Genomic DNA, 26,042 nt, shown 5'->3' with positions numbered 1-26,042 from the left:
TTGCTTCCCTCAATCAATGTAAAACCAGCAACAGGTAAACCTGTTTCAGCCCTGGGAAAAATAATCAAGCCAAAAGCCCAGTTTAAAAAGATTATAATCACAGAAGTCCTCTCTCATACTCTAAGAATGATGAAAGCCTCTGGGAAAATTCAGGCAACCCAAGCACACTCTAGAATAAATTGGCATATCCTCAGCCTCATGCCAAGAGACCTCATATAAACACTGCATGAGGAATAAACTCTGCGGCAACACAAATAGCCTCCTGTTCTCCCACTGGGCAGAGGGTTCTCTCTGAAACTGTGCTTCCTATGGCTGGGTGCAGTATTGAAACCTCACCTAACTACTTAATGCCCAACCCACACGGCCTTATTGTAAGAGTCACTGTAACATTTATACACTGACAGCAGAAAACTGGAATGAGCAGTACAAGCCTCAATACAACAGGAAAACATCCTTTCTTTTGCTTCTGGCCAAATCAAGCTGACTGGTTCCCAGGGGCTGTCGAGGGTCATCACAGATCTCCCCTAGTGGCAATCCTTATTCTGTCTGTCACTAAGATAATGTGGTCTCTCTCCTAACCACAGTCAACTCCAGCAAAATGCAAAATACTCTGAGTATTCTCTAAATATTTAGTATTTACTGCTAGTATTTAGAATTCTTTAAATTTACTAAATGTGCTACAAGTTAGCAGGGCCCTAGCAGAGGGAAACAAATGGACATGGAACACAGGGAGCAAAAGGTCAGACTATTTGGAAAACCGTGAATCATTCCCTTTCCCCACAAAGCTTGTCCTCATATTTTAAACAAAGATTTTGAAGATGCTGCTTCAGAGGTTTCTCCACAGTAAAGCAATGTAAGGTCCCCAGTGATTGCTCTGGAAGTGAGAAGCAGCCTAGCCTAGTGGAAAGAACATGGGTCTGGGAGTCAGAGGACTTGGGTTCTAATCCTGGATCTGCCACGTACCTGTTTTGTGACCTCAGGCGAGTCACTTAACTTCTCTGTGCCTTAGTTACCTCATCTGCAAAATGGGGATTCAATGCCCTTACTCTCTCCTATTTAGACTGTGAGCCCCTTCTGGGACCTGATGATCTTATATTCACCCCAGCAATTAGTACAGTGCTTAGCACACAGTAAATGATCAAATACCACAGTTATTATTATCAATAATAATTTATTAAGTGAGAGACAATTGGACCTCAGAGCAGCATGTTAGGAAGAATAAAAAAAAATCACAAAACGCCTACTGACAGAGACATCAATGTAGATTGTGTTTTGTTTTTTTCTTTAACAATTTTTATGGCATTTCTTTCAGCCTGCTGAGAATATAGGGGGAAAAAATATAACAAAGCCCCAAAATTCAAGCCTCCAACTTGCCATTTGAGGGTATTTCAGAAAAACAAAATGAGCAAATAATATTCTCTCTTTCTCCTGCCTTTTATCAGCCCCACTGACTATTCTGACACTTGCCTATACACCAACCAACCTGTTGCATTTTCTGAATGCCAGAGATTCATTATGTGCCTCAGAGGAGCTCCCAGAGAAGCTGGAGCAATCACACTTGGATGGCCAGACACAATGCCAGATGCTCTGAGCACATTCATAGCCTTGCTCGGAGGAAGACGTGCCCTTCTCCTTCACCTTAGGAAGTCTCTATCCATTTCCAGGCGTTTTGCAGTTAGTATGGAAATGGGTTATGTTCCCAGATGTCTTTCTATATTGGAGAAGTTCAGAGTTTAAAACCAAAACAACTCAGGATATTAAAAGAGCAATAAATCAAAATATATATATCAAAAAGCATGCCCCAGAAGGATATTCCTGCCCTTGATGTCTGTGATGATCATCAGATAGGCAACCCCTGTACTATCTTCCTGTCAAGTGACCATAATGGAAACATCCCCCTAGAAAAAGTCCCCCAAAACTATAGCTGCACAACTGACATTAATGAAACCCTAAAAGCCACAGTTCACTTAAATGACATACCCATTTTATTTGTTTCAGATAGATTCTCCTCCCCAGATGAACTTTTCTGAGGTAAGGAAATGTGGCATCTCTCCAGGAGAACCTGGTTGACATAACGAGGCTCTTACCTGGGGTCTGCATTCTGGAAAGCTTCCTGTGCCTCTACCATGATCTTAACAGCATGCCAGCCAGAACTCGAAACACTCTGTGTGTTGTGCAGCAGTACGTTCTCTCTCTCTCTCTCTCTCTCTCTCTCTCTCTCTCTCTCACATCTCTCACTCACTCTTTCACTCCGCCTCCAACAGTTTGGAATGCAGAAAAGCCAGAGCCAGAGCCAGTCAAGCCCAATGCTGGCTATTCAGTTCCTTGCTCGAGAGAAATGAATAACAGCCACCCTTTGCTTACTCGTTCATTTGGCCCCAGCTGCACGCAATCTTCCCTGGGACGGCTATCTAACCTACCAGGTCAGAAGCTTCGTGTTTTTATTCTGGGAGGGGAGATATGCATGCCGTGAGACTTGAGGCATGCATGGATGTGTATGAAAACTATGGATTAAAAAGCTGTTCCCAATTTCTGGATGTGAAAATCAGAGATTTTAAAATGATAGCTAGAGACTTGGTTTTCAAGCTGCGTTGCTGGAATCTTATTTCAAAACTCGCTAAAGAATGAAGTCTTGCTCCCAAGCACACTCCCTTGACACTGCCATTTCTGTTTAAAGATACCATCCTTAACAGGCATCATTTAAAAAACAAATGTTGAAAAAGAAGTTAAGTACCTACTAGGTGCTAGGCACTGTATTAAGCACTGGGGCAGATACAAGGTAATCAGCTTATACACAGTCCCCCTCCCTCATGGGGCTCACAGTCTAAGAAGGAGGGAGCAGGAGTTAATCCCCATTTTACAGATGAGGTTACTGAAGGATAGAGATGTTAAGTGATTTACCAATACTTGGGAATCAATTAATCAATCAAAGGTTTTTATTGAGCTCTTACTGTGAGCACATCACATACTAAGCACTTGGCAGACACAGGAAATGAAGTAAACTGATCTCCTGAACATGAGGACCCCAATATTTTTAAACAAAATATCCTATTCCATCTTTCTGTTATCCTTTTAGAACTTAAAACTAAAATAGCAATTAGGGGAAAATGCATTCAAATCAACCACTGGTATTTATTGGGCACTAACTGGGTGCAGAGAACTGTCTTCAGTGCTTGAGAGAGTACACTACAATAGAGTAGGTAGATATGTTCACTGCCCACAAGGAGTTTACAGGCTAGAGGGGAGACAGACATTAAAATAAAATACAGGTGTGTACATAAGTGCAGTAGGGCTGAGGGTGGGGTGATCATCAAGTGCTTCAAGGGTACAGATCTGAGCGCATAAGATCCAATTACTCAAAAGACATTTTTACAGACTAGATAAAAGCATCCCCCGCCCCCAGGATTTTTGGAGTGTAGATATTTCCCCACTGTCCCTTGAAGTGGTTTTTAAGAAAATCCAAAATCTTTTCGATGTTTGGGAAAAATAGCAGGAGAAGGGGGCAGGTGAATGGAGAATGTTCCACTTTTGTTTCCGGTCACAGTGACTTAACACATTATGCTACTGAGGGTAACACGTCATGTTTGATCAATTTAAAAATCCACAGTTTGAGTCCCAGGAGCTCCCACCTGCCATCTCAGGCACCAAGACAGAATAGGCATGAGAGGAACACGACATCCAGGTTCTCCCCTGACAGTGGGAGTCCTAGGTCTGGTGGGGAGGAGAGGGGAGGCGGAGTAAGGACTGAGATCCTCCCCAGCTGCAAAGAAGGGGATGATAAACAGTCATTCGGTGTAGGACCTCCCTTAACTCGTCTTCTCTCCTCTCCTCCCTCTACCAATCAATAGTATTTATTGAGCACTTACTGTGTGCAGAGCCCTGTACTAAACTCTTGGGAGAGTACTCCCAGTCCCCGTCCTTGGCGAGCTTTCAGTCTAGTGAGGGAGACTTAAAATCCCTTCCAGTCAGAAACCGCTCCCAACCTCTCTCGGACCCAGCCGTGGCATCTGCATTTCTCACTAGCTGCAGAGAGACTGCGGAGGAGCTGATGAGGGCGTTTGGAATCACTCTGACCCAGGAGGGTTCAGGCCACAAACACTGAGATCTGAGGCTTCAGAGCTGGCCCTCCCAACCCTGTCACTACCATCTGAGAGATGAAGAACCTCTGCCCTTCAGGTCACAGGTCGGTGGTCAGGATCCACTGAGGCTCTGGGAAGACAGCTGGCCCTAGAATGTCCACTAATTGAATTATTTCTGGGGATGCCCTTACTTATTGATCCTACGTTAGGGTGGTCTTAGACTTCTCTCTGTATGTCAATTAATTCATGGTATTTGAGCACTTACTCTGTGCAGAGCAATGTACTAAGCACTTGGTAAAGTCCAACAGCAGAGTTTCAGTTCATGAAGACAGGGAACTGGGAAGGCTAGTTTCCACTGTATTTTTTCTTAGGGACTAAGTCAGTTGTTTGGCACATAGCAGTGAGCTTAGTAAATAATTGTAATGATAATGGTGATGGTTAAGATGTCATTAGCAGGAATGTCATCTCTGAAAAGACATGCAAAGCGAGTCGGCTGTGCTTCAGGTTTGACGATGATGTCTCTAAAGGTGAGACTTTATCAGTGAGAGACTAAATATGAACAAGGAGTGATTGACTAACCAGTCCAAATAGTGAACAAAGAAGAAATGCCTCATGCTGCATGGTTGCATTTGCTGCACACAGAGCTTGGGATCATTTACATCTCTCCTGTTTTATACTTTGACTTTTCTGTCCCAGGCCTGTCATCCCAGTTCAAACTGCTGTCCCTCTTGCTGAGTGGCTTTTGGCTATTTCCTCTTAAATTTCCAAGCACTCTCCGGGCTTTATGGGGTGCTGTTTATGCCATTCCCCAGCTGGAGAACAGTCCCTGGCATCAGGTAGGAAACAAAAATCGGGGAGGGCATGCTGTCTGCTCCCTGTCTCCTGTTGCTTTTTCTGAAAGGCTGAGATCATCTCCTGATTATCTTTTATCTACCCTAGTGTTCAGTACACTGCTGGGCACTTAGTAAGTACTTAACAAAATCTTATTTGGTCACATCTCTTCATCTCTTCCAAGAAGCTTTCCCTGATTAAGCTCTCTTTTTCCTGACTCCCTCTCTCTTCTGCATCACCTATGCACTTGGATCTGTACCCTTTAAGCACTTGATAGTCAATATACACTCAGTTCCACAATACTTATCTACAAACCCATAATTTATTTATATTAAGGTCTATCTCCCCTTCTAGACTGTAAGCTTCTTTTGGACAGGGAGCATGTGTACCAACTCCATTGTATTGTACTCTCCCAAGCACTTAGTACAGTGCTTTGCACACAGTAAGCACTCTATAAATGCCGTTGATTAACAAATGCAACAATTGGTATTAGCTCAGTGAGTATGTATATATATGTACACAACTGTGTGGGTGCGTGGGCCCCCATAGACCAGGCATCTTCTTCTGTCCTTTCCTCTGTCTCTCCCTTTCCTGATGTTTTCCTAAAATTGGGCTACTATCCTCCTCGCCTTAATAACCTTGCCCTCTTAACACTGGGTCTGCAGGAAATTGGCAGATAGGACTATATTAATTTCACTTCCTTTTCTTTTATTTAATAATTGGTTAGTTTGATAATCTTACAAAGAATCGATTAGTAATTAGCCGCTTTGGAGAAGTGCAGCCTGAGGGTGAATGGCCATATAATCAGTCCACCCACAGGAATGGGTTTGCCCCGCCTTCTTGAAGTGCTGGTGCACTTCGGTTGTAAGAGGCTCTGTCATTCCGAGATAGCCCAGGATTTACCTCTGTGAAGTGGGAGACTCTCGCTGAGTAGTTCAGCTTATTCTGCTCATTCTGACAAATGTGAGATTCAAATATTTGTTCCCCATTTACTAGCACTACATTTGGAATCAACTCTCTCTCCCACTAGGAGAGAGACAGGGAAAGGAAGGGATTGTGCCTTCTAATAATAATTGTGGTATTTGTTAAGCACTTACTATGTGCCAGGCACTGTACTAAGCACTGGTGTGGATACAAGCAAATCAGTTAGACACGGTCCCTGTCCCACAAGGGGCTGACACTCTCAAAAACCACTTTACAGATGTAGTAACTGAGGCAAAGAGCAGTAAAATGACTTGCCCAAGGTCACAAAGCAGACAAGTGGTGGAGCTGGAACCAGAACTCAGGTCCTTCTGACTCCCAGGCCCCTGCTCTATCCCCACTAGGCAATGCTGCTTCTCAATTACATTCTCCCAAGTGTTTACTTAGGACAGTACTCCGCACACAGGAGGCAATCAATCAGTATTATTGACTTACTGATAGAAGTCAAGTTGGGTGACCGCTCCAGGATGTTCTTGCAGGTGCCTTATTTAAAATGTGATTCCTCCTACCACACAACCCCAGAACAGCTTGGGGCAGGCAATAATAATTAATAGTAATTAGGATATTTGATAAGCACTTACTGTGTGTCAAACACCATTCTAAGTGCTGGGGTAGATACAAGTTAATCAGGTCCCACACAGGGCTCACAACCTAAGTAGGAGGGAGAACAGGTTTTGAATCCCCATTTTACAGATGAAGAAATTGAGGCTCAGAGAAGTTAAGTAAATTGCCAAAAGTCACACAGTAGGGAAGTGGTGGAGCCGAGATCAGTACCCAAGACCTCTGATTCCCAGGCCCATGTTTTTTCCACTAGGTCAAACTGCTCTTCTATGCCCTTCTGCTCTTTTAATAGTGGCTCCATGGGATTTGGATCTGAGAATCCCTGGAAGCTTGAATGCCAATCAGTGAGAAACTCTGAGCCCATACATGCTTGACTTGGGGGACCCCAAACAGTAGCCAAATTGTCCTCATTTCTGCAAAATAAGATGGTGTCAACGCCCTCATCCTCCAACACATTCTACAGCAATAAAATGGCCCCCAAGGTGCATCATTTTTGGAGCAGTGCTCTCTGACACATCTTATTACTTCAGTTTCTAAGCACAGTTTGTGACCAGAGAACTCTTTTTTAATCCTTGTCCTAATGAAATTCTCTGGGCTTGTCCCCCACCCCCACCCCCAACACCCCACCTAACCCCACAACATAGCATTCTTCCCACAACATTCCTCAGCCCTGAAAAGGAATAGTTTTGTTACTGCCTGGAATGATCTGAACTTCAGCTTCACCCACTGGCTTAAATACGTCACAAAGTCATCTTGATACAGTTTGTGGATATCAATGAATCAAAGTAGGCCATGGGTTTTCACCCATTTTGGACTGCGGACAAAAGAACCACAAAACAGGCCAGTAACTTTCTCACTCATTTGGACGGCAAAGGCCCTGGCTTGCTGCAGCTAGGGCAGATACTGAAATCAAGTGGTGGGCAATTGGTCCTGTGGTGGCTGAGAATATTGGCAGAGGGCCACAAGCGACTGTCGTCTCTTATTACTCTTGCAAGTCTGGATTTATGAATGAGCTGCAACTCCTCTGACTCACATCAGCAAGTGGGGCAAGTGGGGACTCAAATGGGTGATGATGATGATGGTAGTTGTTAAGTGCTTACTATGTGCCAAGCACTGTTCTAAGCACTGAAGTGGGAAATAACGGTGCCTCTCTCAATGTCCAAGATTTAATCCGAAGAGGATCAAATATACAGGTATATTAGAATTCCTATGGCAAACCACACAGTGATTTTATTCTAAGTTCTGCTCGGCTATGGAAATTGAACCATGAAAAAAACGGCTTCCATTTAAGACAGGCTAAGTAACATGCATCACTAGCATCTGCATACAGTCAGAACAACTTTACTGGATGGAGTGTTAGGACTTAAAATATCACTGGGGAAAAAAAAGGTCATCTCTGAGGGGCTTAGTGAATGTCAGTGTTCTGTCAGCTCACCAAAGGTCCTTCAAGAAGAAGGGAGGTTCACAATGAATGATAATATCATTCAAAAATCCATTTTGTCTTTTAAACAAATGTTCTCTTTAGGACCATAATTTGCCTTTTTGACTTGTTTGCTGGCAATCAAAATATAGTCAAAGGGGTCAAAACATTGGACATGTTGGGACTTACTGCCAGTAATTCTCTGAATGAGGGCTACATTCAATTTCCTTGCCCAGGTTCTTGGTCCAGAAGCCTCAGAGCTGAGGCTTGACACTCCCTCGACAGTAGACTTCATCATCATGACATCGCTGGTTCCATTCAGTCCCTTTGGGCTCTGAGATAGCATGTCCAAAACGGAACTCTTCATTCCCCCACCTACTTCCTCCCTGTCTTTCCCATCATTGTAGGCAACCCTAACCTTGGCATAATCCTCGGCTCATCTCTCATTTGACATTGCCAAATCCTGTCAATTCTTTCTTCACAACATTGCTAAAATCTGCTCTTTCATCTTCATCCAAGCTGTTACTGCATTGATCCAAGCACTTATAACCCGCCTTGACTACTACATCAGACTCCTTGCTGACTTTTCTGTCTCTCACCACTCTCTCCAATTTCAAAGCATTATTAAGATCATGTCTTCTCCAAGAGGCCTTCCCCAATTAAGCCCTCTCTTCCTTGGCTCACTCTCCCTTCTACATCATCTATGCACTTAGATCTGTGACCTCTGGACATCTGATATTCACCTGGCCCCACAGCACTTGTGTACATATCTTTAAATTATATATATATATAATGAATCATTTATTTATTTACATTTATGCCTGTCTCCCCCTCTAGACTGTAAGCTCATTATGGGCAGGGAATGTGTGTTAATTCTGTTGTAATGTATTCTCCCAAGTGATTAGTACCAGTGCTTTGCACATGTAAGCACTCAAATACCATTGATTTCTCCACTCCAGTTCATAGTTCACTACGCTGCCAGTATCATTTTTCTATAAATCCATTCCATCCACATCTCTCCAATCAAGAACCTCCAGTGGTTGCCCATATACCTCTGCATCAATTGGCTTTAAAGCACTGTCAATTCACATCCTCTACCTTACCCTGCTGATTTCCTACTTCAATCGTGTCTGAACACTTCATTTCTCTAATGCCATCTTACTCTCTGTTCTCACCTATCTCTCTGCCACCCCTCGCCAACATTCTTCCTCTTTGACTGGAACACCCTCCCCCTTCATATCTGATAGATGATCACTTGCCCCATCTTCAAAGTCTTATTAAAATCGCAGCTCCTCCAAGAGGCCTTCCCAAACTAAGCTCTCATTTCTCACACTCCTTCTTCCTCTCACATTCCTGGCACTTGGATTTGCACCTTTTAAGTACTTGATATTTACCCCATATACAGACCTACAGCACTCAGGTACACATCCTTAATTCATTTTAATGTCTGTCTCTCCCTCTAGACTGTGAGTTTCCATGGGCAAGGAATGTGGCTACCATGAGAACATATTGTACTCTCCCAAGTGTTTTAGTACAATGTTCTGCATAGAGTAGATGCTTAAGTATCACTGACTGATTAGTTGAAACCTTTGATATACTCCTGCCTAAACATAATACAATGCAGAACATAACACAAGTAAAGAGAATTCCACTCTGTTGATCCCCTAGTGTGAGAAAACTGCATACTCAATTACTTCCTATTAAAATTTAGCTGTCTACAAATAGGGTACAAGAGCATTATTTCAAGGGATTCTGTCCTGGGCTAGATGTTTCTGATTTTGGTAAAGGGTTATAGCTAGTGGTATCCTGAGTAGGAAAAATGTGAGGTAAGAAGGGCTGTGTTGGGTCGTGGTGATGGGGCACACTGGCTGTTGGTGGGTTTTGGGCCCTGTGGGGAGAAGAGGTGGGCAGAGAAAGCAAAAGAGAGAGAGACAGTGATAGAGACATCCACCAACTCATAATGTGACAACCTTTCAGCTCCCTTTTTATGCCAGACAAATGTCCTTGGACAACTACAGAAATTTGCAAGTTTCCTTCCTCTAGAAGGGGCAGATTTGTTTTCCATTCCTTTTTGCCATTTTCTCAACAGTCATAACTATCCAATTCTCCCATAACACATGTTTTTACTAAGTGTTTTGGGTAGAATACTGTTAGGTAATTAAAAAACATTGTCTTTTGGGGGGACAGGACATGTTGTTGATGTCAGAGTTAACAGTGGGGTGAAGAATGTAACCCCCATATCATAGAACTGCATACAGAGTTATTAATAATTTAAAATACAATTCACAAATTTTAACCTAATATTTACCTTAAATAACTGCTTTTAGCTTCTCAGCTGTCAAATTTGCTCAAAATGGCTGAAACTCCTCTCTTAATTTACTGCTTAAAAATGAAACTGATTTTTACTAAAGAGAAGTTTCATGAACAGTTTTCCTGTCTCAGTTCACCCTTACAGGTGTCAAGATGGTTTCTGTTGTCTATCTGCAATCCAAGTTCATCTAGTCAGTTGCAAGTTTCTATCCTGAGAGCAAATCGTCTGCGACTGAGTAACATTTATCAAGAACAAATCATATTTATCAATTCACAGCCAATTCCTAAACTGTGATCTTGCTAAGTAAAAATGTAGCTCTGCAACATGAATGCTGCATTCCAAGATTAATTTACTGTTTGCTTGAAACAAAGCCAAATTTTTTGGCCCATAATAAGGGATCATATATTTTCTAGTCCGGCATTCAATGTAATCTCTCTTCAGCTCAAGGCAGATTTTTTTTTCCTAGTTAGATGAAAAAGCTGGAAATGATTTGGAAAAGATAGAAAGAGGTAGAGAGAAGGAGGTGCCATATCGTGTTCATGAAAAAAAACTATTAGGTTTCCAGATAATTAAAGAATTAAGAATATGATTCTCCAAATCCTAATATAGTCCCTGCTCTATAAAAGTTTGTGATGTAAACAAATAAAGTTGTCCTAATATGAATTTTGAAATTAAAGTTTTGGCCAATAAATAATTACTCTGCTGACCAATATGCTTAAAACAAAATGATTTTCTAGGTGTTTTATGTGTATATTTAATGACATGCTAATGGGGAAAAAAGGTGAAAAATAGTTTTACTCAGAGAGGACTACTCTTTGTTTGGGTCTTCAGAAGTGGGAGACCAGATTTTCCCGGGGCCTACAGTGGGGTAGGTTCAGATAGAGAGGTAGACAGAAGAGACACAGGAAAGGAAAGAAGGGAAAAAAGGAGGGGCAAATAGAAAGATAAAGGAGAGAGGAAGAGGGGGGAAAAAAAGAATGAAAAAGGAGAGCTAGGAACAAGTGGAGGGTCAAGGAAGGACACTTTTATAACCACTAATGTCATCTATGGCCTTCTTCATCCTCTATTACCCTGCCACAACGCCATCCAGCCTGAACAATTTTGCTGAGGGCCAAAAGGCAGCAGCTGGCTATTCTGGGCCACTGATGGGAGCTTTTGGGTCAGGAGGGTGGTTTCTGATTGTGCCTAACACTTCCATCATGGACCAGGAAGGGCCAATTCAGCAGTGGTAATGGCAGCTGTTTCCACAACTGGAAGTCTCGTCCTGCCACTCCAGCTGATTGTGGAACCTAATGGATCTTGCCTTTAGTCTTGGATGGCAGGACAGAAACCCAAATAGTTTGATCATCCCATCCATTTCAGGATGGGCTGTTACCTTATTGCAAAGCCAGGTGGGAGTTCTGCACCCTGTGACAGTAACTTGTTGCTCTCCCTGTGAGTCAGGGCAGAGGCAGAATTAAAGCTTAGGACACAATTGTTCACCTTGGTGTTTTGCTTACTAACTTTCCCAGGTGAGGTGGCATTACTAACAAGCAATGTCAACCCACCTCAATGATACAGACACTGATCCCTACACCATTAACTAGTGAAGATCATCGCAGATCCTATGGCAGAAATGATTCATTTTAGAAGATTATACAAAACAGATGAGGGCACAGCAGTTTGTTTCGAGAGGCCACCTAAAGCTATTCTGTACTGGGGTCACAGATACACTGTCCTCTTCCTGCAATCCTGGTCAGTTCCCTCAGTGTATGCTGTTGGTCACTGGGTAACTGAGCAAGAGACTGGAGATAGCTCAGCACAAATCATCACTATTATCGGAACAACACATTTAACACTTCCTTCTGACAGTAAGATCCACACAACTTACCCTAAAACAAAGTTTCTTTCCAGTAGGTGGCCAAAGGACCTCAAGCAAAATTATCATCTTCAAGAAGAGAGGCAAGAGAATTAACTGGGAATGCCAAGTTAACTCAATATTGACAGCAACATGACCTAGTGAAAAGAGCATGGGCCTGGGAGTCAGAGGACCTAGGTTCCAATCCCAGCTTTGCCACTTGTCTGCTGTGTGACCTTGGGCAAGTCACTTCACTTCCCTGTGCCTCAGTTACCTCACCTTTAAAATGGGGATTAAGAGTGTGAGTCCCACAGGGGACATGGACTGTATCCAACTGAATTAGCTTGTATCTTGCCCATTGCTTAGTACAGTGCCTGGCACATAGTAAGTACTCAATAAATACCATTTAAAAAAGAGATCTCTAGGCTGCTCCTCTACCTTACCAGGGATATTTAAAAAAACACTATTTTCTCAGTCTGAAATCTGAAATCTGATCCTACCTACAAAGTGATTTAAAATCTAGCAGTGTCATCAGTGTGTTGAGGTGGCTGGAGCTATCAACTTTCCCCTTGGCTGTTTTCTTTTAGATGTCCATTGGATCCTGCAGTCTACTGAACTGGGCTCAAAGGGATGCAGGCCTGAAACCACGGAGGACTCATTAAGAAGGAGGTATTCAGCAGAGGTAAGGGCTGAAACAGGTAGCTGGCCTAGCTGCAGGGTTTTGGCTACCAAGGTCTTCCACGTTTTTATGCAGAGTCTGGAGTCTTCCTCCCATTTTGTCCTTTTAATGCTCTGTAGATCAGTTTGGAGGGGAAAGGCTTGGGGGATGAGATGCTAGGAAGAGGAGAAGAAAAACCATTTACGGGGTTGAAGCTGTTCACTCAGGAATTAGCATAAAGGGACATGAAGTAACAGGAGCACACTGGACTGATTTTCAGTAAGTTGTTGGATTTTCAGGGGGGAAGAACTGATTTACACAAATCCATTTTGCTTTCTAACTTGATTTTCTGTATTTTTCTAGTTAAACCGTAGCAAATCCTGAGTCAACAATGTTGTCTCCCTGCCAATTACTTTTTTAGCAACAAACCAGATTGTTTCTAATTATAGGGTTTCCCTAGCATGGTAATGCTTTCCTGATAGCTGAGGCCCTAATTACAATAGACTTTTTTTGCCTCTTGGAATGCACTACACTGTCAATAGAATTGAGCGAATAAATATATGCTTTTTTTACGATCTTAGCATGACACTTTCAAGTGACAGACCTTGAACTGCAATAGTTATATACTGTATCTGAAACCTTAAGGAGTAGTTTCTTCCTTTTAAATTTGTTTCTGGTGAAGGAGGCTGCTGGGAAATTATTAATCTAATGATGTTGTACTATTTACCTGGATAGTCCCACTTTATCAATGTTTGGCATTTAGTCAGGTTATTAAAGTCTGAGCATTTAAGTGCCAGCATTTCTTTGCCCACCATGGAGTATAACTCTGAGCCTGATCTACTCAGGGAAAAATGAACCATTGCCTAAATCACAGCTCAGTCTAAAAATTCTGAAGGAGGAAAAGGGAAGGAAGCAAGGTGAAGGCATCCCTAACTTAGCGGTCCTCTGGAAAAACATCTAAAGCCTGTTGGCGCAGCTGCCAACTGAAAATAAATTAGATCCAACAATCAAAGAACACATTATGTAGGAAGTTTTCAAAGTCAAACACACAGCAAAACAGGTTCTCTCTCAAAGTCCAGGAGCATTCTCCAGCACCAATATTTGCAAAGGTTTAGAGGGAGAGATTTTCCACAGACAAAATATGTACTTCTTTCTGATGAGGCCACAGATGTGATTCTTTAGTCCTCTTGTACTCTGAATGTGAGACCAATCCAGCCTTTCTGATTTCTGTATTCCCTTACCATATCATTTGGGAAAGGCACATGTGGCCTTGCTCTAAAGGGATGTGGGATTCAGCTTTAAAAAAATCCCTAATGTCACTTAAAGGTTGCAACAGTACTAGACCTGAATGCTTTATTTATGCATAATTACAGCTCAGCAGTTAAGCATTGATTACCTGAAGAATCTAATTTCTGAGCATCAGGCATGGGTAGTCACTTAGATGCAATTACAATTGTCTGGTATTAACCTTACTAATACATTGGGTTTTAAAAGCTGCTCTTCTAACTTCACAGATACTCTCCTAAGCAGAAAGATTGTTACTATAATGTCAAACATTTCCTTAAGAACAACTAGGCTTGCTCTTATCAACTATTCTGCATAGCAATTTCTCTGCTGGGAGTTTTATCTGCACCTGCTGGGCTTTTTAGCTTGTGGTGTCCATTCAAAGGCTATTTTTGTCCAACTGTTATCTGTGCTGCTATGTACTACCCATTGCCATCTGTTTTTTTTTTTAAATCACTTCCAACACTTTATTTTATTGGCTCACTCTTGTTTACAATATTCACCAAAATCTCTCCTTTCTATGCAGCACTTTCCTTTATTAAGCAGTGGAGATGTTTAGAAAAAGAAATGCATCTAGGAACTCATTTAATTGAAAAATCTGAGAGAGAATGATTTTCCCTCTCTCTGCTTAATTAGTATCCCTTTTCTATTTCTGTCTCATCCCATTCTGTCAACTATTTCATTTTTCTCCTTCCTAAATTATTCCTAGACAGTGCTCCACACACTAGAATTAGAAAGTGGATGCAGAAAATCTACAGGCAAAACAAGGAGGGCTGCATTCAGAAGCAGTGAGATAAAGTTACAAAAAGTGGATGGGATTTTCCTGCCTGTGGTGCTGTATTAAACCCTGATCATCAGAACAAAGATACTCTTTAAGCTGCTAGTCACTGAGATACAGTCCTCTAAAATGCCCACGGAAAAACAAGGACAGACAGAAAACAGGAATGCATTAGGTTAGCACAGTATCCATCAACATTGGGAAAGTGGGGAAGTTTTATGTCAGATAGGTTACTGTTGAGAACACTTGGGAGGGGGTAAAAGGGGTCTCAGCAAAGTTCATCCCTTATTTCTTGAGGCCCTGAAGACCCTGCTGCAATTTCCAGCCTCTTCAAACCCTTAGGTTTTTAATCTAAGTGAAAAAATAGTTTCATTTTTGAAAAGAGTTCAGCCAAGCCTTGTTTGCAATCTAAGGAAAGGCACTGTATAAAAGCAATGTTCCCCTGACCTTGCCCCTCTCCTCTGGATCAATCATTTCTCTTGATCTGCCCAAACAGGTCAGTATGAGCCAAATGGAGAAACTGCTGAAACCTCCTTACCAGGTCAGATTGTTAAATCATATGCTACAGACACCACCCCACCACCCATCAAGCCACATAACATGGTTTCTGTCTCAGAAGAGGGAATTGGGATGAGGTGGCATAAGCTAAGTGACCTGGACCACTGACCCAAGAGGCTTGGTGGGTCTAGACAAGCCTAAATGAAGTGGAGGCCTGAGCAATTATCTAGTTGATTTGTTCTGTGCCGACAGCCCAAGGGGTAACAAAGACCGCAAAGTGATTTTTTTGGCCTGAATGATCCAGTTGGGTTGTCTAAATAAAACATATCAACTTGGATAATTGTACAATCCTCCACTTCACTTGTGCAGAGCACTCATATTTTAAAATCATTATTTGTGTCTATTGTGACACTGTACTCTCCCAACCATGTAGTACAGTGCTCTGCACACAATAATCACTCAGTAAATATGACTAACTGACTTTAGCCTTTAAGTCCAGTCATGCCCACTACACTTAGCAGTTATATCTAAAAATGAAATAAATTGTATCTTATGCTTGCCCAGTTTTCCAGTGGATTTTAAGTTTCTCAAGGCCAGAAACCATGTCTTGCTTTTTTTTCTAATTCTTCCCAGTGGGCCCTTAACAAATACAGTTAAACAGAAAATAACTGAATGTTACCTGTCAGACACGTGGGAAGACTGTCCATTAGTATTAAAACACGATTCAATTTCTCTTAGCTAGAGACTACAAGATTTGTCAAAGGGTCCAAGGCTACCGTAAACTTGGAAAATTCAGATAGAACCCTCCCTGTCTGTAGAGGACAGCATGGTCACACAAGGACCAGCACAGACATACTGCCAATCCCCAGAGTCAGGGGATAAAAAAAAATGTTGCCATCTGACACTTTAACAGCAGAGCATGTCACCACTTCATATTAACATGGCTAATCACATTGCATCAAAACTCTTGTGACATATTGAGCGGGTGTATATACTTTATATTTTCACTCTACCAACATGGTTGTTACACCCCCACTGTGCATGGCGTCAAATGAGAAAAACAATTCTAGAAGGACCTAGATTCTCATCACACAGCAGTACCATTATCTGACAAGCTGAATTTCACAAGGGATTTCAAAGCATGCACAGGCAGTGATGCTGAAACAAGGGCAGAAATCAGAAATAGAAAGTCTATTCCTGCTCAGAGAAAGTGCTTAAACCCCAGTTTGCATTCATCAATTCAGTATTACATTTACCACATGAGAGAAAGTCATCTTGGGCACTATCTAAATCTAAGCATTGGCACCTTAGCTACTAACAATGCCATTTCTTACAGAGGGATCTGACAAATATTCTTGTGAATGCCATTACGGGAGAGGGATTATTAGTTGATACCTTTCCAGGAGGTCTCTCCTAGGGTGATGGGACCCAGTGGCGATCCCTCAGAGCTTTAAGGGCAAAGGAGGGAGCTAAAGCCTTCACCCAAAGCCATTTCAAAAGAAGGGTGCTCACAGATTCCCTGAAGGATATTGTAACCAGGGCCAGTAATAATAGATGCAGATTTCATTTCTACTGCCACCAACGCAAATAATCCTGACTTCTTATCAAGTTAACAGAGTACATAATAAAAGGTGATGGATGTTGAGTAAATGGGCTCAGTCTGGTTGTGTGAGTTAGGGCCCTGTGAGGGCTGGAAATCAGTGGCCTGTACATTGTAAGTTCCTTGTGGGCAGGAATTGTGTCTACAAACTCTTTGTATTGTACTTTCCCAAACACTTAGAACAGTGCTCTGTACCTAATAAGTGCTCATAAAATACTGTTGATTGATTGATAAAAGCAATGTACCATGGTGACCGCTCAGCTTCTGATCTGTCAAACTTGTGGGGAATGATGACCTCTCCTCTGGTGTCATTGGTCAATAACTAATGATAAGTGACTCTCTATTAGCATCCAATAAAGTAGATATCAATGTTTTATCTAATACAGGTGGGAAGACATTCTAAGGGGGGGTAGTACTAGATGCATCTGTACCATTATTTTTATCCCAAGCCCAATGCTTTCAGATAGTCACTAGGTTGGGCTGATTTTATTTTCCTCCTCCTTGTCTGCCCTCCCTCAAAAAAAAAAAGAAAAGGGGCAACAAAATGGGTGGTAGGGTTCTTTCCAGGAAATTATCTTTTTTTGGCCTCCAGTTGTGGTAATGGTTGTGTGTTGTCTCTCACCAGGGTGTTAGGGGATTCAAAGAGTATCTATCCAAAGTTAAAATTAACAGCAATTACGGGGTCAGAGAAAACTGACACAATCTGCTGACTTACAGACGTTTATACATCAGAATCTAGGTAGACTGTGAGCTCAGAGTCATTCATTCCCTAAGAATCTGAGCATGGCCTTCCTTCAACCTGTTTACCTATGCTGTGCTTAAGTCCGCATACTGACTGCCTGCTGGGATTTGAACTGGTTGTAAAACTTGCTCTCTAGGAATGATTAGTAAAATTTCATTCCCCTGGTAATTCATAGGCTTGGAAATGTTTCTGGACTCTCATGGCTAATCTTCAGATCCCAAGCAGCCCTAGGTGCTATTGCAATGAGGCCAAGGATATGTAGAAATACCCAGGAGAAAGGTTCCTTTGCAGAAAAGGCATGCAAGGTAGAACATTTACACATTGTTTGAGGACTGCTGAATCTGAGTAGGGTACTTGAATAGCTTTCATTATTTCGGTTAGTCACTTGCATTATGGTCCCTCCTAATGTTAGCATGATAAGGAACTGAATTGATTTTTTTGCTACTGCAATCTTGAAGTAATACATTCCTCCTTTCAACACTTCCACTGTTGGTTTTTGGTTGGTTTGGTTTTTGGGTTTTTTTTGCAGCTTCGAACAACTTCATAAAACTTGACTAATTAATCCTTATAATACCCCAGGGATAGGAAAATGCTATCCTTGTTTTACAGATTAGGGAAAGTAAAACAAAGACTAATTTAATTTACCCACACCCAAAGAAGAAGTTGGTGTGTGAACTAAAATTAAAATGTCACAATTCCCAGCTCTAAATTTGATGCCCCAAATCTCTCTGTGACCTGGCAGAAATTTTCCAGATGCCTTAGAGAGTGCATTCTGCTTTAAAGAATACTTCAAAGCTTAGTAATTTACTTCAACTAACTCTTGTGGGGAGGGCGGAGGAGATGTGCTGAAGCTATATTTGTTGTTCTTATGGTTTTTCCTACTTATTTTCCAAGTCTTTGAATTTTCTAGGTAACGTTTCCTTCACTGCCAAATACTTGAATCCTCTTGGATGGACCTTTCTCCTGAGAGATGGGGGGCTCCCAGTTTTCATACACAGATATCCCTTATCCTTTTTCACTTTAATTTACTTTACTGTCCTTCTGATTCTGATTCAATGTGACACTGAGTGATGACTTTGTACAGACTTACTCCATATCTCTGTCATTTCAGAGGGTCCAGTTGAGGCCAGGCCAACAGGCTCAGCTGAAAAGCATCATCCACTTCAGTTTGGAACCCAAAAGGACCTATTCTTCCTCCATAAAACGAAGTCCTGGTGACGAATGGAAGCCTCATACAATCAAAATGGACAATGCAACTGAAATAATTTGGGATTCACTTATTCGGAGTCAATCCTTCTGTGTGGGTGACCAGCACTGCACTGTTTATGTTTATTGAGACTGTGGGACAGGGACTGTGTCTAACCTTAGCCAGTGCTAAGCTGGCTTTGTTTTGTGACTGGCAAAAACAACCACCCTCACCCCAGGCCTGCTTGGTGGGACCAGAAGAAGAAAGTATGGCTCTTTGTGCCTGGAGAAACCACCTGATGGTAATCTGTGCATTTAATATGCTTGTGTAAACTCTGCTCATTCCTTTTTCCTGGTGTGGGTTCAATTAACTTGATGAGGTGAAGTGTTAAATTAAAATTACCTCCTACAGAAAGGAGAAAGTCTTGCAGGGAAGTACAAGGCTTGTGAAAGCATCTCTGAAAAAGAGGGTGTTTTTCTTGTTGGCTGGCATTTGGAGGCTGGGATAAAATTGTTTTGGTAAAGCCTCCTAGTCAGTGGTAGACAATGTATCTCTGTTTTTGACCATTGTCAATTACTATACTGCCATAAATCGGGCCAATTAAAGGAAAGATTATGTAACTGTTCAGATGGGAGAGGGCCTTTCAAAAATAATCCTCAAAAGAGTGATTGTCCAAATAAACTCCCCTGGATTGTATGCTCTCTGGGGCAGGGATGATGTTCATCAATTGAGAGCATTTACTGAGTGTCTATGGTGAGAGAGCACTGAACTGAGCACTTGGGAGAGTATGAGAGTTAGAAGACTCAATCTCCACTCTAAAGGAACATGCAATCCAGGGAGGAGATAGACAGATACATTTCAGAGAGGGGAACGCAACAGTGTAAAAGAGATATGTACATTAGGACTACAGGAGCAGTAGGAATTTAAATGTTTGGGGGGTGGGTAAATAACTGCTGGAGATATACACAGTGGAGATATTACAGATAAATAAGGGAAAGCTTCCTGGAAAGAAGTGTGATTTCAGAAGGGTTTTGAAGATGTTGAGAGCTGTGGTTTGAGGAATTTAAGGGAAGGAGGAGTTTTAGGGAAAAGAGCATGAGCAGGAGGTTAGTGAGAGAGAGGCAAGAATAAGGGATTACCTCTATTATACTCCAAAGTGCTTAGTACAGTGCTTTACACATAGTGGTGTTCAATAAATACTACTGATTGATGCAAATCTGAACCCCCTACACTACTCTTCCTTTTGAAGAAGTAGCCATTTCCAAGTTCAGTTTGGACAAGCCAAACCATAGGCCAGTCAAAAGGTAAAGAACAGCATTTTTCACTGCACTTTTTCTGCCATTTCTTTATTAGCAAAGATATTTCCCAAAAGAGATGCTCCATTTATTTTTCCTTGCAAGATGACACATTTTTTGAAGATCTGAAGGTGCAAATCTGCTTTTTCACCTATTGAGACTGTGGGACAGGGACTGTGTCTAACCTGATTAACTCACACTTACCCCAGCAGAACAGTGCTTGATACATAAGCTCTTAAATACCATAATTTTTAAAAAAGTAATCCATTTTCATGGCTGCAAAAGGCAAAGTAAACAACAGTATGGAAAAGATGAAAAAGAATTGAACAGATAGAAGGAAAATGCAGCGAGTCTTTTTTTGGCTGCAATTCAGACTGATTCACAACTCATTGTAGTTGTGCAGCATGTGCTTTCTTGTGTGTGTGTGCCCTGGCTGGCTCCGGAGTCTGCGTGATTGACAGCTGACCTTTAGGAGCACTGGTGGCCCTGTCCTCCTCAAACCAGTCCAGACTGCCCGGCCTCTTGGGTCTGTTCAGAGGCCGTCCACTTGGCCAGTGGCGGGGAAGAGTTTGAAATGCTCCTTGTCAATCAGGGTTGGGTATGGTTTGCTGATAGGATTTCTGAGGGGGGCTCAGAGACAGGCCCAGTATGAGAGCTTCCCTGGAGGCCAGTAGACACTGGTGACAGGTAGCAGATCTGCTCTGAATTGAATGTTAGCTTTCTATTTAGAAAATTGCATTGCAAAAAATAAAGGGTTTATATACCAACAATCACAGTGCTATGAAGACACAAATCCGATCCAAGCTGATCACATACAGTTGTCCTTTTTTTTTTTTTAAGTGGTAGTTGTTCCGAGTCAGAAGGTCAAGGGTTCTAATCCCATCTCTACCACCTGTCTGCTGTGTGACCTTGGGCAAGTCACTTTACTGGGCCTCAGTTACCTCATCTGTAAAATGGGGACTGAGATTGTGAGCCTGACGTGGATCATGGACTGTGTCCAACCCGATTATATCCACCCTAGTGCTTAGTATAATGCCTGGCATACAGTAAGTGCTTAAATACCATAATAATAATAATAATAATGATAATAATTACACGCTTACTATGTGCCAGGCACTGTACTAACTGCTGAGGAAGACAGAAGATAGGCTGGACATAGTCCATGTCCCAAATGGAACTCACGGTCTTAATCCCCATTTTACAGATGAGATAACCAACTGAGGGACAAAGAAGTTAAGTGACTTGCCCAACATCACACAGCAGAAAGGTGGCAAAGCCAGGATTAGAACCCTGGTCCTCTGCCTCCCAGAACCCTACTCTTTCCATTAGGCCACTCTGCTTCTCAAAACCTTCTCTGCACCTCACTGGATTCACAACTGAATGACTTTACATAAAAGTATGTAAATGACTGGGGAAGATTCTCTCGTATGAGCAGTCTGTAAGTCAAAAGAATGAAAAAGCCAAACAACTGCAGAGAATGGTGGAACTCTGGCTTAGTGCAGTTGCTTTAGAGATCGACTGACAAGTTCTGAATCCTGCCTCTACTGTTTAAGAAAACCAACGTGATGTACATGTGTGAAACCTGAACTCACCAGTGAATGTAGGGTATTCTCCAAGGGAGTGTTTACTTTACAATACGGAATTGTATTTTGGTATTCAGGTCTCCTAAAAGCAGCACGATGACATCAAAAAAAATTTGCAACAAGTCCATGACAATATGCACAGACCGGGGCAATGGGGAGTTGGTGGAGGGAGTAGAATTTCACTAATTCCTAGCTGTTTTTAGGAATGGATGTATCTGCACTACAGAGGCACTTCGGTATGGAACCCTGCCCTGGGAATTGTGATATGCCTTCCAGTCTTAAGAGACAGATAAATTGCATGTCCAAGTTACTGTCATGATTGAAGTTCCCACCAGAGGTTGAAGATTGAAATATAGAGAAAAGTTCTGATTTGGGGGTAGGATATATGGGTTACCAACAACAGTAAGGTCTAGGAGTGGAGAGAAGAGGAATTAACAGAAGGGGTCTACACATATTATGGTATTTGTTAAGCACTTTCTATGTCCAGGCACTGTAGGTGGACTTGGACTTCCTCAGGGCTGGAAACTGCACATTGTTATACTGATCCACCCACACCTGATATGGTTTCCAACTACATTAGCTGGAAACAGCAGGGCCTAATGGATACAGCATGGGCCTGGGAGTCAGAAGGATCTGGGTTCTAATCCCAGCTCTGCCACTTCTCTGCTATATGTCCTTGGAGACTTCTCTGGGCCTCAGTTACCTCATCTTAATACCCCCTATTATTTGTATTTACCTCAGCGCTTAGAACAGTGCTTGGCACATAGTAAGTGCTTAACAAATTCTATTATTATTATTATTAATAATAATCCCCATTTTACAGATAAAGCAACTGAGGCACAGAAAAGTGAGGTTTCTTGCCCAAGATTACACAGCAGACAGGTGGTGGAGCTGGGACTGGAATCCAGATCCTTCTGGCTCCCAGCCCATGCTCTACCCATTAAGTCATGCTGCTTCTCTGTGGTTCATTCTATCATTCTCCAACTCTTGGTTCAGTGTTTTGCAATCAACCCATCAGTGGTATTTATTGAGTGCTTACTGTGTGAAGAGCACTTTACTAAGCACTTGGGAGACTACAATACATTTGGTAGACATGATCCTTACCCTCATGGAGCATACACTCCAGTGCTCAGTGTTTACAATACAGTGCTTAAAAGATCCCACTGAGAGATAACTACAAAGTCCCTGGGTTCACATTTTAACATTCTTCTCCACCACACGGTTAGGGTTTAGCATAGACCAGGCCAATATTTCTTAAACTAGGAGTTGGGAGGCCCCGCTTGGTCCTGGGGAACTGTCGTGGAATTGAAGTTGTGGAACTCTCAACAGCTGTCTGATAGCAGCAGGGGTACGTTGGAGGCCAGATGAATGGTGAGAGTCAACTTTCCTTCCTGGGCTCTGAATGGGATGAACCTGGCCAGTGGTTGGGCCTGACCAGAGAATGACAAGGTTATTCGTGGACTTTCAGCCACCACAATGGGGCTGGACCCCAGCAAATATATGACACAACCGGCCATGTGTACAAGAGTTTTGTGAATTGACTGAGATGGACTCCTCTGCAATCCCCAGGGGCACCTGTGCATTCGTTCATAGATCTGCTCTCACCCAGGAAGCCACATTGTGCCCGATCCCAGCCCCAGCACTTCACAACGGAATGCAGATCTTCTCAGTTCTAAATCCTGGGGCTATGGAGTGATCTCGCAAATGTGGGGCCATACACCCACAATAATCTCACTAACTGACTCATATCCTCCACTTCCCTGATATTGAAAAGTAGCCACTGATGGGCAGATAAATCCCAGCACTGAAAAAAACCACTTGGCAGTCACTCGGTTAAAAGGAAAGACTTATTCTAATGACTTCCTTCCATCTCTCAGTTAACATGCAATTAATTAAAAATAAACAAACAACAACGTGACAACAGAACCCGCGGCTTCTTCTGCCTTATTCGAACGCATAACAACACTACATCTGTAGCTACACAATAAAGTGTAGGACTTTATTTCTTCCCACTTTGCAGCTTACCTAGTTTGCTGGCGCCCTCCGGTGGATATTCGGGAAACTGACCCTCTGAAGGGACGCTCACAGTTCTCCTCAGGCATCGCCCTTTGGTCGAATCTGTCTGTAGATCTTGCCCGCTCTCAGAGGAGACCTAGATGAAAATAAGCCCCCCACAAAAAAAAAAAAAAACAAAAAACCCAAAATGAGGTTTAGTGTGATGTTCCAGAAGGCTTCACTAGATCCTGACAGGATGATGATAGAATAAAGCAATGATTAAGCAACCAAGTGAAGTAAATGCATAAAATATTTAACTCTAATGCACTACTTCCCTCTTGCAGGACATTACAGAGGAGTGGATAACCAGGAAGGGCAAGTGCATAAATCGACTCGGGTACAGCGAACATAAATCAATATCCAGGTGCATGGCTGCTTAGTTGCCAAAAAATTTAAACAAATCCACCCACATAACTAGCAGGTAATTTTGTCCTTGGAAATCGTGAATGGGAGGAACTGTTCAGGCTTGTGAATCTTGGTTGTGGAAGGCCAATTAGGCAAAAAGAAGAAAGTCCTGGAGACTCTCCTTGGAGTTCTTAGTTAGGAAGCAGACCATGTGGTTTCTGTCAAGAGGAGTGGAAGAGATCTCTGATTTCATTATCGGCCTTCCAGAAGATTAGGACGAAAACCAACAAAGGAAAACTGCCTCACATGTCTGAGATGGGATGGAGAGAGCAGAGCGATCGTCTTAGAAATGGAAGGCGAGGGAGGTGCATCAGGGGACTGGTTTAGACTACAGTTCTTTAAATGAGAGCTCTTTGTTTCCATTTGAGGTCTGTGTAAAGGAACAGAGATGTACCCTTTATCATGAAATTGACTCCTCGCCAAATTAGTCAACAATATATTTGCTTACCCCTTATCTAGCTGAACAGAGTACTCAGCTCCTAATACTCATGAGTTATTTATTCCAACATTGAATGCAGCCAATTTTAACTATTTACTGCACTACATTCCTACGGTCAAAGGCCCAGAGATCCATGTTAAGTATTATCACAATCGACACCTGCTGTAACCATTAATTCTACCCAACCAGGGTAAAAACAGGCTTCAGTGCACCTGCCTCCAGCTTTGTTTCAATAATCCAACTCCTATTTTCCAGCCAATTATAATGATGGAGACTCTCCAAGTTGCAACTTGCAACCTAAAGAGCTGGAAGGCATTCCAGACTCCAGTCACCATGGGGACCACGAACCCACACTCCTTTATATAGGCTTTGAATTCCCCTCTCTAGACAAGACAATAACTGGTTATATGCACATATAAAATGTGCCAGCCAAAATTTTAGGGCATTAAAAAATGTCCGATTTGAAAGATACATGATAATTAATTCTAATAGTAACTGTAGAAATAGGCTACTCTGAATAACCTAGGATTTTACCAAGGTCAATCTTTACAACAATCCTGTTATGTGGGTAGCAATTTTATCCCCAGTTAATAAGGAAAATGAAGTACAGAGAATTAAGTGAATGGACCAATTTAAAATACAAAAGTACCCATTCTCCTACCTCCCATAACTGAGGCGGAGATGAACGAGAAATTTGTCCACGTGTTTTGGATTCTTTGGAAGATCAGTTCTATCACATTATGTGGGAAGCAGTGTGACCAAGTAGAAAGAGCATGGGCTTAGAAGTCAGAGGACCTGAATTCTAAACCCTGCTCTGCCACATTTCTGCTGTGTGACCTTGGACAAGTCACTTAACTTCTCTGTGTCTCAGTTACCTCCTCTGTAAAATATCAATTAAGACTGTGAGCCCCATGTGGGAAATGGACTCTGTTCAAGCTGATTAGTTTATTTACCCCAGCACTTAGTACAGTGCCGAGCATAAAGTAAGTGCTTAACAGATACCATTCTTTTAAAAAGTGGTAAAACTCTCATTTCTGGGCTTCCAGTTCTAAGATTGCCCATTACCCCAGGTCCATTCCAGCTTTGCTGAAGCCTCAAAGGAAAAGGGAGCTTTTCTTTGTGCCCCACGTGAGACTAGCTAGTCTTGCAATGGTGACTTTTTCTGTGGAAAAAAGTTTACAAAGGCCTACCACACTGAAAGTATACTGAACCACCTTCTTTCCAATAGGCTCTGGCTCTGCAAAACTAGGGAAGGAAATCAATAAGGCCTTCTTGCTAGGCATGAAGTTGACTCAATCTATTTCTCAAAATCTGATTCAAGTTCCTGTTTGTTTTCTTGCCTTTAAAATTTACAACATGACTGGGAACTCTATGAAAATTTTCCTTAAAGTATAGGTCCTTGTCTGTTCCCTTCCTTCCCAGGATATGAGTCTAACGATAGCAATTATTTTTTTGAAACTGCAATCTTTACATAAGGATCAAGTATCCTCCAGTCCTAC

At 42.1% G+C, this 26,042-nt stretch overlaps 1 protein-coding gene across 7 annotated transcripts in view; it reads right to left on the bottom strand.

Moving 5' to 3' along the window:
• Positions 1-26,042, bottom strand: part of RASAL2 (RAS protein activator like 2) — a 257,669-nt gene that overhangs the window by 96,307 nt on the left and 135,320 nt on the right. For 6 of the 7 annotated variants that reach the window (XM_029081343.1, XM_029081344.1, XM_007668924.4 and 3 more), the window contains exon 3: positions 23,670-23,796. In XM_029081343.1, the coding sequence (XP_028937176.1) occupies positions 23,670-23,796 (127 nt within the window). Of the gene's footprint in view, positions 1-2,087; positions 2,162-23,669; positions 23,797-26,042 lie in introns of those variants that run through there. The other variant, XM_007668925.2, reaches the window with a different exon arrangement.

Source organism: Ornithorhynchus anatinus, chromosome 16, assembly GCF_004115215.2.
Source record: "Ornithorhynchus anatinus isolate Pmale09 chromosome 16, mOrnAna1.pri.v4, whole genome shotgun sequence".
In the NCBI taxonomy this organism is placed as follows: Eukaryota; Metazoa; Chordata; class Mammalia; order Monotremata; family Ornithorhynchidae; genus Ornithorhynchus; species Ornithorhynchus anatinus.
This window is presented reverse-complemented; position numbering and strand designations above follow the sequence as displayed.